General features: G+C 43.2%; 1 protein-coding gene across 1 annotated transcript in view; it reads right to left on the bottom strand.

Moving 5' to 3' along the window:
* NUDCD3 (NudC domain containing 3) overlaps nt 1-19,649 on the bottom strand; it is a 48,405-nt gene that overhangs the window by 13,251 nt on the left and 15,505 nt on the right. Inside the window, exons 3-4 of the mRNA XM_053269936.1 lie at nt 7,977-8,109; nt 1,400-1,543 (exon numbers count right to left, since the gene is read on the bottom strand). Of these exons, the coding sequence (XP_053125911.1) occupies nt 1,400-1,543; nt 7,977-8,109 (277 nt within the window). The remainder of the gene's footprint in view (nt 1-1,399; nt 1,544-7,976; nt 8,110-19,649) is intronic.

Here is a 19,649-nt window from a genome sequence, read left to right as displayed (position 1 = left end):
TATTCATTGTTGGGGGGATCCAAACAGCTCTTCTACAAGCAACCCAAGTACTAGTTAAAACTAGTATTTGGGTCACATGCAGAGCGGTGGCTTGGATGAACTACCAACCCCCTGGATTAGAGAAAGGTGCTCCAGCAGGGAGGTCATGCATGCTCACATCCTTACCACATATGTTAAGGCCAGTGGATGAAGTATTGTCTGAATCAGTCCAATGACAAGATTTTTTACAAGATGGGGAATTAGTCAAACTTGCCACATACTTGTACTATTCTGGAACCAAGAGGAATTGATCAGAAAAATTCCATGTTATCACAAACTAACTCCTGCAGGCTATTTGGAGAACTGAATTTCTAAAACCATACTGAGAACAGAAGTTATATATTCACATCTGATCAAGAACCAAGTAGGCAAGGCCTGTGGCAGACCAGTGTTCAGGCCTTCATAACATTTGCATCATACTGAAAATGTGATAACATGTAAAGACCCTCATTTGAGCAGGATGTGCAATCAAGTGCTAGTTGATTAAGGCTTCAAGTGCCTAATCATCACTGGGTCCTCCCACCCAGTGATGATTAGATAACTGAATCCCAGAACAGCAGAGCTAAATGTAACTGATCAGGATTGCTACAGGATCTTCCATTAGTACCTGCTATCAGTTATTAAGATTAAATAATAACATAGCAAAGCCATGCAACTTTCTTCCTCACACATCTGTGTGTATCTTGTGCATACAACAAATGTAATTCAGGATAAGTGCTCTTTTTCCTGTGATGTATAAGAATTACTCAAAACGTAAAAATAGAAATCCCAATCCAAGATAGGGACAGAAATGTCCAGAGTTCAGGAATTTATTGGGAGGCCACAAGTCTGGCTAATAAGATAGGCTTGTAACAGCTACTGCCCATTCACTTGCAGCAAGAAAGAATACATTGCTTACCCAAACAATGGAGAGCTGGTTTTCCTCTCCCAGCTTCCAAGCCATGCATGTGCTAAACTGGAAGATAAACTAACAATTTTTGTGGCCTCGTGTGCAAGGCAGTAGTAAGAGAACACATCCTTTCTTCCTCATATAAACAAGTCCACAGAAAGAGGGATAAAATAAAAGAGAAATAAAAAAGCAATAAGTTAAGAATGGAGAATTGTGGGAAGAAAAAGGAGCAAGACTAAAACCAAGTAGAAAGAAGACCATCGTGGAGTGATCTATGCAATTAATTTTCTATGGGCTGCGGAGCTGTGCAATGTCCCAATCTTTAAACACAAAAAAACCATACATCCAGAATGACCTAGGAAGGCAGAAGCAACTAAAGCACATAGAAAGTCAAAAGCAGATACACGGCGCAGTGCATAAATATGCGCATGTACAAATTCCAGTGGAGCAGAGAGATGAGGTAGTACTTACTAGGATACACTTCCCTGGCTCCAGGCTCCAGACAGAGTTCTCTGTGTTTATCTTGTGGGTGAGAGTGCCTTCCATGAGCACCCTCTGCCCACTTCCCTCCAACACGGCCACACGGATTGAACTACTGCCTATGTCCACAGAAACCTGAAAGAGAAGACAAGAACAAGAGCAGAGTCATTTTACTCTCTTCACATCTCCTCCTTGGTTTAGGATGAAGGATTAGAATGCAATCACAGTGCAGGGCAGAGGAAGGCAATGAATTCTGTCGTTAATGCAGTAGAAGGAATTATTTCCAAAATTGTCAGAGAAGCATTATAGCCAACAGGATAGGCCAGGGAGAAAAACCTGGAGAGCTGTGGAATAGATTTCTTCAAGAGAAAGCTGGATAAGCATCTGTTGAGGAAAATTATGGACCGTTTTACGTTTTACAGATTACTGAATGGAATCTAGGTCCCTTTTCACTTCTTCCAACCTGATTCTATAAACGAAAATCAAACAGCGGTTTTTTTAAAAGGCTGATTTCCAGATCCAGAGGCTTGTGTAACAGCCATAATCAAGCCAAGGGATTAAGACAAAGGCATTTTCCTGAAGGTTTTGGCAGGTTGAAGGGGCTCCTTTATATGCCTTAGAGACATTATTTTATGTTTGACAACACACTCTCAAATCCGAGTATAATATTCTCTTTACCACGAAACAAACAATTGGTCCCAACGTTCTCTGATCAGTGCTACAAACCACAGAACTGTCATTCCAGTGGGCTGAATATCGATATTTGTGGAATGGGTCAGGCTGTATGGAGTATGCTTCATTTCACTGGGGGCAGATACAAACCTGCATGCCTGGACACCCATTTCTCGCATGTAAAGTCAAGCCCAGGTTTAGTTGAGCGGAAAATGAAAGCAAACAGCAGGGATCTCTTCTTTAATACAGCTCATTCTGGAAGAGGTGGTTGTTTTTTTAACTGCAAGCAACTCCTTCTGCAGGAAAGACAGCATCCTAGCACACAACAGCAGAGCCATATGACAGATCCAGTCATGTATACAGTACAGGTAAACCTGCTGCTTTCAAAGGAGACAGAGATGCATCTACAATGAAGCAGGCATTTAGTATCTGGCCAATGTCCCAATGAAGTGCCAATACTATGTGAGACATGCTGGTGAGTTCCTGACTAATGCAAAACCAGCACTCATGGGGGGGTGGGGACGACTGAATTTTGATGACCTCCCTTCCCTCAGAAAAGGGCTTTCAACAGAGATGAGATTAATTTCTAATTGCTTGCAAGAGCTCGGTTTGGCTTTGCAGTCTTCAGTCGAATCATTCTTGTATCATCCATTACTTCGGTGACTTTTAGGGGCTCATACTTTCAGCTTAGGAAGTAAACAGAAGGGGAAACCACTTTAAGGAAATGTGCCATAGCTGCATTTGGTATGCCAAATAACAAAAAATGAAACCTTTCTGAGAGGAAGCTGCCTACACTCCGGGTCAAGAACGGGTGAGTACCTTTATGAAAGGACAGGTGGCCAAGCAGGGAATGGAAAACAAGGCCACAAAAACCAGAACATACATTAAACATGCAACTGAAAGATGTGCAATACAACTGACACGAGTATGAAGAACAAAAAGAGAAGCTGCTTCTCAGTTTATTCTAGGGCTGCAATACATATTCAGTTACCTAACAGATTAATCACGTAACAGATTTTTAAAACTGTTAATGCAAATATACAAAGGTTATTTACAAGGATAATCTTAGAATGAAGAATGCCTCTTCTTTCTCTCATGCAAAGGAATGCCTCTCCTAAGAGGATACCTGCTATCACATCTGCACATCCAAAAATAATGCTTACTTCAGAATGACTGTTTGGTTCAAATCAGTGGGTTGTTTTTTGTTTGCATATTTAATCAATTAAAACTAACATGATTAATTTAGTCTGCTTACGTGACGTAGGTTTCCAAAGAAATTCCACAAAGTTCTGGGAGAATGGACAGGAACACTATATAGAAATTGTACATAAATGGGCTGTAGACATGATGTTCATCACTTCATTGCATTATATGTACCCTATTTTGTTTTTATTGTGTGCTGTCATGGGCAAAGTTATTTTTAGGAAGACAGTTGATAAAGTTTAACCAAAAAAAGGGTTGGGGGGGGTTGCAGTCTAGTGGCTATGGCAAATGGACAATGAAGCCCCACTCCAACTAGGGGCATTATGAGGTTTCCAGTGGCCTGGGAACAAGCCACGGAGTACATTGGCCATGCCCCTTCCTCTAACATCATCATGCTGACACAGACGGCATGGCTGGTATGCCTCCATCATTTCCAGCCACAATGGGATGATGGAAGCTCTAGCCCAATGATGTCTAGGGATCCAAGGTCTGCGCTATCTCAATTCTGTAGACCCGGTTTTCATCATCAAAGGACAGTTTCTTGGTTTATTTATGAATGCTCATATAGCAAAGGTGGGCATGCAAAGAATATGAACAGACACACTGGTGAAATTCTACGAGGGCTCATAACTCTTTCATATGCTACTGAGATAACGAATAAAGACTTGGATAAAGAGTCAAAGGGCTCCAACAATTTAACTTGCAGAGAGGAAAAACACATGACCTTGATACACACTGAGTTCACAACCTAGAAAAGCACTTCTCAACTGAATAATTAACTGCTGAGCCATCACAGAGGGTAAAGCAGAACACAGTTACAGCCCCTTCAAGCCCCCTCATAAATTAACGCCATTCATGACGCATGACTGGGTGGAAGCAAATGCTGCTGCATTTCCACACACACACAAATGTTTTAAATTCTGGTTATGTAGAAATTGCAGCTACCGCCAACAATATCACAAGGTGCACTTCAGGTGTGCATGAGACAGCGTCTTTAAAACCAGGCCTTGAGGTCAGAGGCCAGAGCTTCAAACGAGAGTTACTATGGGTCTTGCAGGACTCAAAATTAAGGCCCAAACTCAGCTTCATGATTTGATTTTCAGCCTCTTTTTCTACATTTGGGCCATCAAAAAAACCCTGGATATTAAGACAATTACAAGGAAACCCCCATTGCCTTTTGCTGTTCTAAAGCACTTTCTATAAGCCTAAACCAGGCCTTGACAAATTTTCTTTGGATCTAGGAGCCAGCCCAAAAGTTTACGAGCCAGACAATGGTCACTTGACAAAGTTATCAGAGTCAGTGATTGACATTGTGGAGGGGGATATGGTCTTCTCTTTATCCTCTTTACAATAAACATACTTGAACAGCAACAGGGCTGCCTGGGACAAATAAAGATTTTATCAAATGCCTCTACATATGCTCGTCTAGGTCCCACAGCCTTCCTGATGCCTGCAATTTGTCAAATCCTGGCTTAAACCAGGTCTCTGAAAGCATTAAACCAAAAGACGAATAATGGGTGAAATGAGATCACCAATGTCAATTAAGCCAGTTTAAACACTGGTAGCAAATATTAGTGAAGAGAATAGCACGTGCTAGTTCTGTTTTCAGATTGCAAAGATTTGCTTTTCTTCCGTGAAACTGGGTTGTTGTCTGGCAGATAGATTCAGGGGGAAAGTACAATGACACAGAACACCACCACACCAAGTGACTTATGTCAGGCATCAAACTGCGGCTTTTGGGGACAGTAGGCATACCTGCTGCTCATTCTGAGTTGTTCATTAAAAAAGCACTGAGGGTGAAATATAAGCACAAACTACCCGCTCCCCCCAGTTTTTAGAAACTGAACTCCAACTTTGTCCTTTCCTGGTTCCTTCTGGGCTTTAAAGAAGTTAAATGAAGTCCATTCTTCATGCAATGGAAGTTTCTTTCACAAGGTGAGGCCTTGGATGGCTTTAAAAGGAAACTGGACATCTTCATGGAGGAATGGTCATGCACCATGATACTTTAATGACGCCTCTATGGTAGTATAGAGGTAGTATATCACCGAGTATCAGTGGCAGGGGCTGCAACCACTCTGGCAGCTTTCAGAAAAACCCTTAAGACACATTCGTTCAGCCAGGCTTTAGGTTAAAATGTTTTAACTCGTTTCAAAATGTTGTGTATCGTTTGTCTGTTTTAATTGTTGTGGGTTTTGAATTCTTACCTATGCGTACATTATCCTGAGACACATGTTTTGGTGACACATCAAATTATAAAAACATACATACATTCCACCTGTGGCATAGGGAGCCAGCCCAGCAGCAGCAAAAAGCTGTTCCCTTAATATCTTCCTTGTGTGCTTTCTAGAAGGATCCAGTTGGCCACTATGGAAAACTGGATGTTGAAGTAGATCAGTCTAATACAGCAGAGGATAAGGCGTGTCGCCTGATCCAGTGGATTCAGCACAGCCTGACAATTTGGAAGTTGTGGTGGGGGTAGAGGAGTGCAGGTTGTTTTCTAGAAGGTCCCATGCAAGGGTACTATCACAGGAAAACACCACTGGCACGCTCCACCTCCTGGTCCACAGCATGGCATCAGAGTGCCACAGAATAGCCAAAACATTTCTGATCTTTCAATGCCTGCTCAGAATTTACCTCCTTCCAAAACTACAAAATACTAGGAAACATACAGAATAGCAGCAAGTTCATTTTTTGTTGCACCTCTTAAGGTATGCAACAATATTCTACTATGAATATTTATATACCACTCTTCAACCAAAGTTCCCAAAGGGGTTTTACATAGAAAAATAAATAATACACAATTAAGATGGCCCCCTGTCCCCAAAGGGTCCCCAATCTAAAAAGAAACACAAGATAGCCACTGGAGGGATGCTGTGCTGGGGATGGATAGGGCCAGTTGCTCTTCCCCGGCTAAATTGAAGAGAATCGCCACTTTAAAAAGGTGTCTCTTTGCTCAAGACATTTCGTTTAGCAGGCAAGGTACCAAGACGTTTCCTGTTTTTAAAGGAGTGGGTATTGTGCTCCCTCTGCTGGCTCCAGTGTGACTCTTAACTGTGCTAACAACTCCCACCGCTGCTCCTGCACTATCGCTACTACTTAGGGTTCCTAACAGAGCTATTCTGACAGGACACAGAACTGTGAGTTGAAGCTAATGTACAAAGCTAGGAGTATGTAGTTCAGCTGCCCTGAATACAGTGGTGGGGAAGTAAAACAAGCCATTCCCCAGATGGAAAACACATATACAGAATCACTGCATCCCCGCTTCTTTAACAGCTCCTCCGATAGCAGAAAATAAAAATAAGCCTCCATTCTAACCACTTCTGTCAGCATGCCCATGCTGCGTAGGTCTCTGCAGACTCCCCCTCACTAGTAGGACTACAGTAGAGAACTGCCTACCACAGATAGGCAATTCTTTTTAAAAAGCATCATTCTTCTGTCCAGAAAAAGAAATATTTCAAGTAAACGGAGAGAACGGAGAAAAAGGAAGGTGGGTGGAGAGCTACAACCACCTGAAAAATTTAAACATGGAGGAGAAATTCACAACTCTATTAGGAAAAGAATGTTTCCTGCAAAGCAACTATCAGCCTAAGTACAAGAAACTCTGGTTTTCCCATAGCGGGATGATCACATAAGCGTTGTTGACACCCCCAGAGCAGCAGCTCGGGGCAAAGGTAACACCAGCAGGAAATCAGACAGGAAAGCAGGCTTGACTCATGGATTTACCCAACTCAAGCTTCTCTCTCTTTGTGACTCACAGACAGAGTAAAGCCACACTGAGTGAAATGGATACCCATTCCTGCTACATGCTGTAGTAGCAGACACTATTCTGGCTTAAATCCATCTCGCCCATACACAGCCTTTGCTTGCAAAAGGAGTTTCTCCAGCAGGCAACAATTAAAATGCTTCACACTCCACAAGGCAGAGTCCCAGGGCACTTAGCAGAAAATAAATCCTGGTAAATAACATCTCCCAGGAAAATCTGGTTCCAAATCAGTGAGGCAGCTTACACAATAAAGGGTTCAGAGTTTTTAAATCTCAGAACCATAATGGTGAGATTATAATTTCCGCAAAAGGAACATTTTATTTGTTTGTTTGTTTGTTTGTTACATTTTAATATCCCGCTCTTCCTCCAAGGAGCTCAGAGCGGTGTACTACATACTTCGGTTTCTCTTCACAACAACCCTGTGAAGTAGGTTAGGCTGAGAGAGAAGTGACTGGCCCAGAGTCACCCAGCTAGTTTCATGGCTGAATGGGGATTTGAACTCGGGTTTCCCTGGTCCTATTCCGATGCTCTAGCCATTACACCATGCCGATTATGATGGGCCACTCACAAGCCACTGTGTTTTTGTATGGAACAGACCTCCACCCAAAAGAGGAGATGATCCTGGTAGTGCTTGCACAGACCCTAAAAAGCATTACGCTTGCAAAATATCCAAAGAGCCCCTGGTGGTGCAGTGGTAAAACTGCCGCCCTGTAACCAGAAGGTTACAAGTTCGATCCTGACCAGGGGCTCAAGGTTGACTCAGCCTTCCATCCTTCCGAGGTCGGTAAAATGAGTACCCAGAATGTTGGGGGCAATATGCTAAATCATTGTAAACCGCTTAGAGAGCTCCGGCTATAAAGCGGTATATAAATGCAAGTGCTATTGCTATTGCTATTATAATCCATGACAAACAACTCAGGTGCTCATTACCTGCCTGCCTTTCCGAATGTCTTTGGGCACGGGCACTTTAATCTCCAGGTCACTGTAGTCTTGGGACCAGGTGTAGTTCTCTCGCACAGCTCCATTGTAACTGTCAGGATTTGCCTGGAACTGCTCTTGTTTCCTGAGGGAAGAGAAGAGGAGACCAAGTATCAAATGGAGGAATGTGAGAAGAGCAGGAAACAAACAGGAAAAGCTGCATGATGAAGCCAGAGACTTCACCCACTTGAAGCATCTGTGGGCCACTTCACCCCCATTTAGAATCACCTTCAGCAGACATCTCTCTCCCCTGTTGAGTAACAGATGCTGGCATGAAACCGCTTAAGTCCACCCACTCCCATATACCTCCAATGAGTTGGAGATATATAAAATATCTGACAGAGTTTCTATTGCAGTATTCCATAAGGCTGACAGATCTACCAGACGAAACCGAGGGATGCCAGTTGCTACGACATGACTGCATGCCATTAATCTGTGAAGCCCAGGCAGGCCTTTTTAAATACAGAAGCCGTCGCCCTTTCTTTGACTGAAGCAACAAGAGACACTGCTCTGCCAGTGCCTGAAAAGGACCACGGTTGCAGGTCTGGAGGCTGAGTCTCATCATGGCCCCTCAATCACATCGAGCCCCCACTCCATCCTGTGTCGTTTTTGGCAGCCTCCAGACCAGTTTAAAAAAAACAGACAAAGCAAAGTGTAGCTGTGGTCAGTCTCAGTAATGTGGGAAACAACCAGAGATGCAAGCTTAATCGGGGATAGGACAAGACCTCATGAAATGGGTGAAGAGAGGCGAACGGTCTGCTCTAGGTATTTTCTAATGGCATCTGGATTTACTTCTACTATTTAAATTTGCTGAACTGGGTGACATATGACCACAGCGACTAAAGACGGGAATGGAATGGCACGCACTTGGTGCTGCCCTTTCGAAGTCACTAGAAATTAGACTCATTCGCCTTGGCCTGCTGCCCTCAGTGGCAAGATACAGAAGCAGTTTTCCACAAGCCCCCCACCCTCCCAGGCAGGCAAGGTGGTTTGCCAGCAAGAGCTCTATGTAAGGGAGCACAAAATTCAGATGGACACAGACAGCAGAAGAACAGCAAAAAAGGGAAGAAGAGTGGAATGTCCCTCTTGGGCTGCTTCAGACCCCTGCTACAACGTCCAGTCTCAAAGAAGACCGAATATAAATCCCACCCGCATCCTTGCAGGACGCTTGCAACAGAACAGTTTGCAAGAGCACCAGCACAGTGTGTTGAGAAGAAAGACTCTTCAGGAGCAAAGAGAAAAAGCTAGCAAATCCCTCACCAACCAGTAGGGTTCTGTTCTGGCAAAACCTTGCCGTTGGCAAATTCGCAGTTATTATTAGTATTATTACATTTATATCCTGCTATTCCTCCAAGGAGCCCGGAGCGGTGTACTACGTACTTCGGTTTCTCTTCACAACAACCCTGTGAAGTAGGTTAGGCTGAGAGAGAAGTGACTGGCCCAGAGTCACCCAGCTAGTTTCATGGCTGAATGGGGATTTGAACTCGGGTCTCCCCGGTCCTAGTCTAGCACTCTAACCACTACACCACGCTTGCAGTTGGCAAGGCATTAAAGTCTATGGGAAACAGGGGGTTGGGGGAACCGCAGCAACAGCAACAGCAAAAAGCCCTAAAAATAAAAGGGGGTGGGACACCAAAAAAATGCTTTAAAAAAAAAATCACAAAAAATCCTATAATATCACCAAGAGTCACCAAGAAGAATGAGCAGATGGAACCTCTGGAAATTGTATGAACCCCATAAAATCATTCAAAGGCATTATAAATTGGCAAGGGACAGCAAGGAGAGGACAGCAGGTCTTGTGGTAGCAAGCATGACTTGTCCCCATAGCTAAGCAGGGTCTGCCCTGGTTGCATATGAATGGGAGACTTAATGTGTGAGCACTGCAAGATATTCCCCTTAGGGGATGAAGCCGCTCTGGGAAGAGCAGAAGGTTTCAAGTTCCCTCCCTGGCAGCCTCTCCAAGAGAGAGCTGAGAGAGATTCCTGCCTGCAACCTTGGAGAAGCCGCTGCCAGTCTGTGAAGACAATACTGAGCTAGATAGACCAATGGTCTGACTCAGTATATGGCAGTTTCCTATGTTCCTAAGGATCACCAAGCAGAATGAGCAGATTGAACCTCTGAACCCAGACCCAACTGCTGAAGCCCACCCACCCCATCACTAAAAACCCTTGCCAACTGCCGGTACTCTGGTCACGGTTGGCAAGACCTGTCGCAGTTTCCGACTCTCATACACTCAAAACCACAGTGGCAAAACCGTGGTTGGCAAGGGATGACTGTAGCCACACCATTTCTCATACACAAGTGTTCCAGTTAACCAGAGCAACCCAGAGAGGAAGCCACTTTTTAAGAGGAAATTAGCCCAGTTAACTCAGAACTGTGGATGTTCTTTTGAGGCCACTTGTGCAGAAGATGGGTTTCAGGTGTTAATGTTAAAAGGCAAAACATAAGAACTCCCAGAAGTCACTGGAGAGAAGAGGTTTAATGAGTAGAGCTGAGAATCTAGTGCTAAGACTCCACAATCCAAATGCGATCAGCAGCACAGAGATCGTTCGCTTTGCCTGGTGTGGACATCACACATCATCCAGAGAGGCTGTTAGAATGCTGGGAAGGGGTCAGATGCATGAGTGTACCTGGGAAATGTAACTGGGGTTGGTGGCCTTAGAAGCCAAATAGGGATTGTTAAGTTAAGAGGTTCTGGGCAACCAAGGTAGCACTGCAAGCAGACCTTCAGGATGCCCATGTGTGGATAAGATAAAAATGTCTAGAGGACAGTTTTCAATTGGTTAAGCATGGAGGACATTTTGAGGCACAGGGTACTAACCAAAGAAACAAACTCCATGCAAGTATGATGGAATCAGATGACTGGCTGCAGAAATTCTTTAACTGGCTTCTGGAGGAAAGCCCACAGTACCAGGGAACATCCAGAATGGAAGTCAGTCAGTATTCTAAATGATCTCTTCTCAAAATGAAGATGGATAATCATCATCAACAAGCACAGATAAATAAAATCCCATCAAAAAGACTAATCCATGTTAATGGGAAAACAGGGCCAAGCTGGCAGGTATGAGAGTTAATAGAGTTATATACTCTTTGGACAATTCTCTCTCATGTCAGTATAACTAGAGACCATTCACGTGAGTTTGGGGCAGTATAGAAATTTGTTAAATAAAATACATACATACATCCAACCGATGGGAAATGGTTTCAGGGGCAGACAGAACACCTTCACTTCATATATAAGCTAACTAATGGAATTTATTGTAAGATGTGGTGACAGCCACTATAAAGTAAAAAGTTGTGCTGTCAAGTCAGTGTCGACCCCTGGCGACCACAGAGCCCTGTGGTTGTCGTTGGTAGAATACAGGAGGGCTTTACCATTGCCATCTCCCATGCAGTATGAGATGATGACTTTCAGCATCTTCCTATATCGCTGCTGCCCGATGTAGGTGTTTCCCATAGTCTGGGAAACATACCAGCAGGGATTCGAATCAGCAACCCCTTGCTCCCTAGGCAAGTTACTTCCCTACTGCACCATTAGGTGGCTGACAGCCACCATAGCTGACTTTTAAAAAGCAAATAGACGAAGTCATCGAGAATAGGTCTAGTCATTACAGTTAAAGGAATCTAAAGGTTCAGAAACAGCACCCCTCTGATAGCTATTCCGTATTATCCCCAGGGTCTGGCTATCACCTGTTCATGAGTTCCCCAGAGATCCATTATTGGAGACAGAATGCTGGACTACATAGACTATGGTCTGGACCAGCAGGGCAATTATTTTGTACTTTGGAAGTCAACCACACTCTTAAAGATATTGAGAAGTATTTCAATATCTTGAAATACCTTGAAAGCCTTGCAGTATTTACATGCCTACTTAAAATAATCCAGAATGCTTCACTCGGCAGCTATCAACATTATTGGAAAGGGAAGAAACGTTTACAAATAAATAGACCTTGGTGATGCAGAGCAAGAAAAGATATTATGCATCAGATTCTGAACTGAACATAATAGTTACTTACCATAAACCTTTTTAAAAAAACAAACTTCCTTTAGCAGTTATGGATTGGGACAAATATTTACTGTCTTGACCTAGATAGGCTTTCAACACAGATGATGACACAAGTTCTCAGGCAGGATGTTTAGAGCCTTCACGCTTGATCCAACAGCCATGTTTCACATTTAAACATTTTAACCGAATGATCCTAACAAATGTGGGACATATTTCAGGATTACATAAGGAAAAGTGTCACTATTCACTTTGAAAATTCTTGTTAATACAAAGTTTCTATTCAAGTTTCTAATAATTCAGAATTACAGCCTGCATTAGATGGACCATTTAGCAAGTTTTAATCAACACCAGGACGCAGTATTTATACTTAAAAAAAAATTAGGACACATCTCATTTTGCAGAATTAGAGGTGTTTTGATGTCTGAGAGACAAATTGAACAGATTAATTCTGCTAATGAGGTTGCCAACTGTGGGGATTTCATATATCATAGGATGAGAGGCTCTGTCACGTACAAGATGGCTCTCTGCTCCACCCCCACCCAACTCAGATTATCAAAGAGTCTGGTGCAGCAAGCCACAAGTATCCAAATGCCAGAAAATCACCTTAATGGAGATTTTAAATATATCATCATTTTGGCTGCTTGGCTGTTCCGAGTCGTGGTGTAACTCATTTTCCTAAGTATTTTTATACAGAGTTGTGAGTGATATAGTGTGTCTTAAAGTATCAGTTTCATGATTCTTCCTCAGCCCATATATCCTGCAGGGAACTGTGCAAAGTATCCACAACAGCGACAGTGGAAGCAAACTGAGAGTGTGAGAAACTCTGAGCATCTGCTCAGCTACTTGACCTTCTTGCCTGTGTGCATCTTTGTTCATTGCACTGGCACAACATTAGTCGGGATGTCAGCCATCGTCTTTTCCATTCTAATCTTCCAAAGCAGGGTAGTATCCCTCAGCAGCCAAACCGGATATAGAATTCATACATTCAAAATGGGAGTCAATCATTGCTCTATACTTCTCCTACCATTGGGTCAGATTCAGTCATGATAGAACTAACTGCCCCGCGCCAAAACAAAAAACAGAAAAGTGCAGCTTTCTTCTATCAGCTTATCACATAACATTAGGACCAGATAAGAAGAGAACCAGCCATGCTAATGATTTACCATAAGGGCTTACACAAAGAAGAAATCTTTGAGTAGATATAGTTTATTGCATAGATGTGGCACAGATCTTTATCATGTAGCACAGGACAAAGAATTGTCTTGTTAACCAACTGTGGAAAACATACCGCAGTTTGTTCTGAAAACTGCATCCGCTATTCCCTCCCCCTAATCCTAGCCAGTTTGCCCAGATCTCTTTAATCACGATCATCCAGCCTCTTCATCTATCTACTACGATTATGTAGCTCTGCAAATATTGAAGGACCGCAGCTTTATCCTGCTACTGTGCAGTCAAAATGGAGTTATATATTTATGAATGACTCAGACAGACAAGAAAGGCTGTTTATGTAGGTTTCCACAGCCTGTCAAAATATGTCCCAAACTCACTCAAAGAAAAACTCAAACGCATTTCTAAAACTGAAGTATAAGGGATACTTCCAGCAACAGTCCGTAGGGGAATTAAAAGATAAAGGGTGTTTTAAGGCATCCAGACCAAAGCATCTAATTTCCAATACCAAGGCATGTGCTTTGACAGCTGTGCAAGGGGTTACAAGCAAGCTGTCAGAAGACAAGAGGCGGACTGCCCATTCACCTGCCAAGGAGCCCTGCTCCCTGTTTGCCACATTATGCGGTGAGGATCGGAACAAATCAAGTACTGCAGGCTGATCAAGGCATCAGTTTGAGCAAGTAATTTGGGAACATTTGAGAGGCTAATGATTCTTTCAGCAGCAAGGGGAGGAGGGGCTTTCCTTTTCCACCAGAAAGGGACACAGGTGTGGGGTGGTAAAGGTCTGGATTGCAAGGAGATGGATCCTCTTCCTTCTCCTCTCCTCTCCTCAGATGCTTTCATCAGCCAAGATGGAAGAATCTGGGCCGCAGTGGGGGGGGATGCACCCTTGGAGACTAATTCCCCTCAGGACCCTTTCAGCGGTGGAGGGACACCAGCTGCTGTCAAAAAGAAATCCTGCCACCCAATGGCTCCAGGGAACCAATAAGCAAGAGGACCCGGTGTAGGCCAGCACGGTATCCTGAGGGCTCAGGGGACACAGGAAGAGCCACCTTAGAGTCACTGTACCCAAGGCCTGTGGAGATCACCACAATTATTCAGTTATTCCTCCTTACTGCATGTGGGGGTGCCTGACATGCTGCTTTCTGTTGCCAAGGATATTTCCACAGTGGCATGAAGGCTGTGTTATCTCAGTTCTAATTAGTGGCACTTTTGGGGAGTTTGGAGTGGGAGAGCCAAGCGATTATTACGATCCCTTATTTTTCTGCAACCCCACAGAACCTGCCAACTTCACAGCAACCCTGGTTTGCCACTCTCGGTATCCTTATACTGAGAGTTATAACACAACAAGGATGCTGTGTTTTTTAGACTGTTAACCGCCCAGGGACTCACATATGGGGTGGTATAAAAATGTGCTAAATAAATAAATCCATCCATAAAGCTCTATAGTAAATATGGCAGCACACGGTGTTTTAATAAGGCGACATTCACATAATGGCAAAAAAAGTAACAAAACAGGGCATAAAATTGAGCTCTAGTTAACAAGTACTACATTCCACAGCAATTCCACGTGAAAAGCAGAAAACAGGAGGAGACCTTTGGGGTGGACGCTCCGCTGCTCACTGCCAACATTTTTTAAAAGGGTTCTGAAACCAAGCAAGGATAAGGAGGGTGCTGGAACTGACTTTACCAAAAGTTCGCTCACTGAATTGCCATTTCCATGGAGACAGTTGTTATGGTAGCACAGAACAAACCTTTTCACTGGCTGCTTCTAGCTTTCTAAAATGCCTGGAGACTTCAGAAGCCAAGAGGGCTTAAGGACAAATAGAACAGGCAAGCTGGGGGGCGGGGGAGAGGCAGGTAGGTGCCGCTCCAATATCCTTCTAAAACCATTATACATCAAGGGAAACTGGCTAATACCTTGATGATTTTGAGATGCTTCAGTTAGCATAGATCAGAGAAGCCCTTGCCTGAGAGGCCATCAGGAGCTCATCGCCCGACATCAGGCAAGCAGCAGACAGGAGTGGCTTATTAAATTCCAGCTCTCAATCTGGAAAAGATGAGTGGAATCTAAACTCCTCTGTGAAGAGCTCTCTGGTCCCCTGGCTATGAGGAGCCACATGCAAGTGACAACTCTTCTGTACAAAGAAGTAGAACTGAAGACTTAAGTACTTGTTTGCATTACCTGGAGCTACCTGTACTGCAGGCACCTCTTAGGTCAAGGCTTGACAAATCCCAGATGCCAGGGAGTCTTGGCACCTAGAAACTTAACCATGGTGCCTAAACAAGGATATGCAGAGGTCATTTAATAAAATCTTTATTTGTCCCAGGTCGCCCTAAGCATGCAACTTGTAAAGGAGATAAAGAGAAGCCAATTCACTCTCCCCCTCCACAATGCCAATCACTAAGTCCGGTAATTTCACCAAGTGTCCATTGTCTGGCTCCTAAATCCTGAGAAAATGTATCAAGAGCTGTCTTATGTGGTGCACTTCATTTCTACTACTAGGGACAATCCCTAATCTTTTATGCCTTGTTAATAAGTCTGAACTAGTTCCTAGGATTGCAGTCTTAGCCCTTGCCAGACTAGCTGACCAATCAAAACAGAGAACCAGAGCAGTGGCCACAAACCAGCAGTGTTGGAGCTGTGGGAGGAGAGCGTGGGAAAAGCATCAGTTTTAAATAAAGGGTTCGGCATTGCTCATACTTAGCTGATGGTAGTGGGGAAGATGGGTGGATCTGTGTTGTCTGTCTTGTTCTATTTTTGCCTCAATGTGTCATGGGGGGAGGTGAAACCTTGAAAACCATGAAAAGCAGCAAATCTGATTTTTATTCCTATGAAGAGGGAAACATGTTGTTGTTACCAAAAGCTACAGCTCAAGGCTACTGGACCATCATGATTTCGTTAGTGCACTATCTGGTAGGTGGAACTGATTCGCAAGGCTCTTCATTTGCTTTGTCTCCCCCTATATCAGCACAACAATTTAAGTTCTAATTTGAGAAACACGTATGAAAATCTGCAATTGTTTGCCAGTGACTCCAGAATTCTGGGGCAAGGGTGTCCTGCACAACTTGGCCCTGCTTCTAGTCATGATGCTTTACGGTTACCTCACCAGCACAATGTCTCCTCCTGCCATCATGCTGTTCACTGCAGAAAATCTGGAATTTTTGGGCAGAACCTCAGATAGTCTGTTCAGAACATACAGACTGAGCAGGTTCAAGCCCCGCCCCCCAAAAGCTGCCGCACATACATTCTATCAATTTCTAAAAATTAGCACATAGCCATTTGTCCAAAAAAGATCCTGAAACTACTGATCATCCTGGATCAATAGGAACTCTGCTGCTTTCAAAAAGGTTCTCATTTACAGTATTTTCAGTCCCTCTGCTCTCTCACATACAAAATTGTCAAATCCTAAATTATTTCAGACGTGTTCTAAAAGGTACCCGTTACAGTGGCTTAAAAACAGTATCAGACATACAGGACATTTTATATACATTTGCACAGAACAGCAGAACACTTAAAGTCATATAGCACAACATATGGCAGGCCAATAAAATGATCCTATTTGCACCTAAGGCTAGCAATAGTTGTTCAGAACTCCAGTGCTGTTGAGGGGGGGGGCAGTGAAGATGGAGCCATGCTAATCATACACATCCCCCCCCCCCCGAAAAAAAGAAAAAAAAGGTTCACTCTTCCAGCAACGTGCCACAGTTTTGTAAGACCCTCAACAAGCCTGGGACAGAGGCAATGGGAAAAGCCTTGGGCTGTTTCTAGTTAATTACCAAGAAAATCAACCTGGTGATGTTCTTCACCATCACCAGATTAAATCCTAGTCAGCCACAAAAGCAACAGAACTCCAACATTCTAGTATCCTTTAAGAAAGGAAAGAGTCCCAGACAGTGTTCTCCCTAATTTTTTTCAATGTGTGCGCAGAATGAGTTTTGTTCTGGGTGGCAATATCAAGTCAGTGTGTACACACATGCATTAAGAGTGGGACCTTCCAGATTCAACCTGAGCAGGCTCTAAAATTGACTGAGCAGACAAACAAAAACCATGTGAGCACATTCGCACGCCTTAAAGGGAACATTGGTCCCAGATCCTCTCCTTACTCAGGGTCCCTTAAGACATGGTGGAAAGAGCCACATGTCCACTTCAGTAGATTTCACTAACAACCAAGTCTCAAGCTATTTTCAAACATGCTAGGAGATGCATCTATGGCCCTTTCACAGGCCTTCAGCAAACCAACTCACAGCAAGCACAGCCTTTCACAGAAATGCAACCTGCACGGGAAAACAGACTGGCATTTATTTAGATGGACAGACATTCAAACCATCTTTTTGACAGCAGCCTGCAGCCAGAAGAGTCTATCGTACTAATTAACTGCAAGGTCAGAAATTCTGGACTATGATAAGGGAGTGAATGGAGGATAACACAGAAGATCTTGTAAGAGATATTTCTATTGACAGGCAAGCCATAGCCTCCAAATATTTTCTCTTATACTTCCCTTTCCTTTTTCAAAGCCACCTATCCTTAAGAGACTTTCCTATAGCAACCTAGCAGAAAACTCCGTTTTGTCAGTTAAGTGTTCTTCAATGGCTCCTCTTGTCTGGCAAACTCAGCCTCTCCCCCTTACTTGCAGAAAACCAGTTTCCCTGACCTGCGGCTCATATCCATTTTCAGGTTTTTCTTGTTATTTTCCAGCAATTTCATTTTGGAATAAAATACTCCATATGGCTATTTAAAAAAAATATATTCCACATACTTTGAAGTCTGGGCTGTTTTGTTTTTTTAAGGGAGAATGTCCTGTAATACCTTAAAGACTTGTATTGTGGCATAAGGATATTGTAGCATAAAGTAAAAAATAATATATTAAGACATAAGTTTTCAGGGACCCAGAGCTCACTTTGTCAGATGCATGAAATGGGTGAGTGGGTGAGAGAGGGAAGTGCATGTGTGCGTGTGTGTGTATACACACACAGCAACAAAATGCTTCATCTACTGGCTTACCTTTGCAAACCACTTTTCCCCTTCTCTGTGTACTCAAGGAACATGTGTGCACCCATGTCTACATACACATATACATACCCACTAAGGCAATCAATTCTTGCACCTGATGAAGGGGGCTCTGGCCTCAAAAAGGATGTGTCACAATTAGTATGTTAGCTTCCTAAGGTAACACAATCCTGTCTGCTGCCATCTCTCTAAAGTCTGAAAAGTTGCTTAAAAGAGCAGTAGGTTGCAAATTAAATAAGTTCTTATATAAACACATATATATATACACACATACACACACTATCTATATCTATATAGATATATACACACACTATATATCTATCTATACACACATATGTATGTGTCAGAGAATTCTTCCTCCAACTATACACTGGCAACATCTAGTGGTTATCACAAGAAGCAGCAGGCTAAGGAATCTCATTTGACTGCGCCAATGAGCAACAGCGGCCAAGCCCCACCTGATGCTTAATCCTGAGCATAAGAGGCCCTCTCTCAGATGGAGCGCTGGGAGCACCTTCTATTACTTGAGAGACACAAGATGTAACCATAGAGGCCCCAAAACAAGCTGAAAACCTCAAAAGCATCCCAGCCACCTCCGTTTTCCAGGACAATAGGAATAAGAATTTACACATAAAAGGCATCTCTTGTTAAGACTTAAGTTCAAGTGCATCATTACCTAAAGTGTACCTTTCTGAACACCGTAAGATACTCCAGGCCACATACATACTACAGTGTAAGATACACCATAAGATACTCCATTTAACATAATTTTGGGATCTCCCTCCCCCACTTTCTGGTAGTGAGAATAGGTGACTGGTGCAGTGAGAGACTAACACTTCCGCATTTCGGTACATCTGTTCATACAGAATCTGCACATCTGTCCTCAACACTGCCAACCACCAAAAAAAAAAAAAAAAAAAAAACTGTATAGAACTCCGGAAGTGTAAATACTACAACTCGCACCTGGCCCTCCAAATTCTACACTGCTAAAAACAAACTGGCACCCCAGCGTAATTCATGCCAAATTACCCCTTCCCCACATATACTGTGGAAAAATCAAGCTCAAAAGGTAAGTCCAGGCAAAGTGAAGAAGAGGAAACAGAAGTACAGATAAAAGAAGCACAATCACTCAGAAGGTCACTAGCAGTAACGCAGGGAAACACCTTCACCCAAGTGTCCACCACCCACTCATTCATTCACTCCCGACACAACACAGAGCATACAGGCAGGGAAAGTAGAACCTGCAGAACATTGTTGGGCTGTGGATGAGAGCACAGCACTAGGAAGACTTTCCAGAGTTTAACAGCTATCAACAGTGTCATTTATTGATTTATTTTATTAAGAGATTTAATATACCGCCCAATCCACAGACTCAGGGTGGTGTACACAAGAACAGTATCCAAGATTTGGGGGGGTGGGATAAATAACAAAAATTAAAGGG

The sequence above is a fragment of the Hemicordylus capensis genome, chromosome 8 (genome assembly GCF_027244095.1).
Source record: "Hemicordylus capensis ecotype Gifberg chromosome 8, rHemCap1.1.pri, whole genome shotgun sequence".
Lineage (NCBI taxonomy): Eukaryota > Metazoa > Chordata > Lepidosauria > Squamata > Cordylidae > Hemicordylus > Hemicordylus capensis.
The sequence above is the reverse complement of the archived record's forward strand: the minus strand, read 5'-3'. Positions and strand labels throughout refer to the sequence as shown.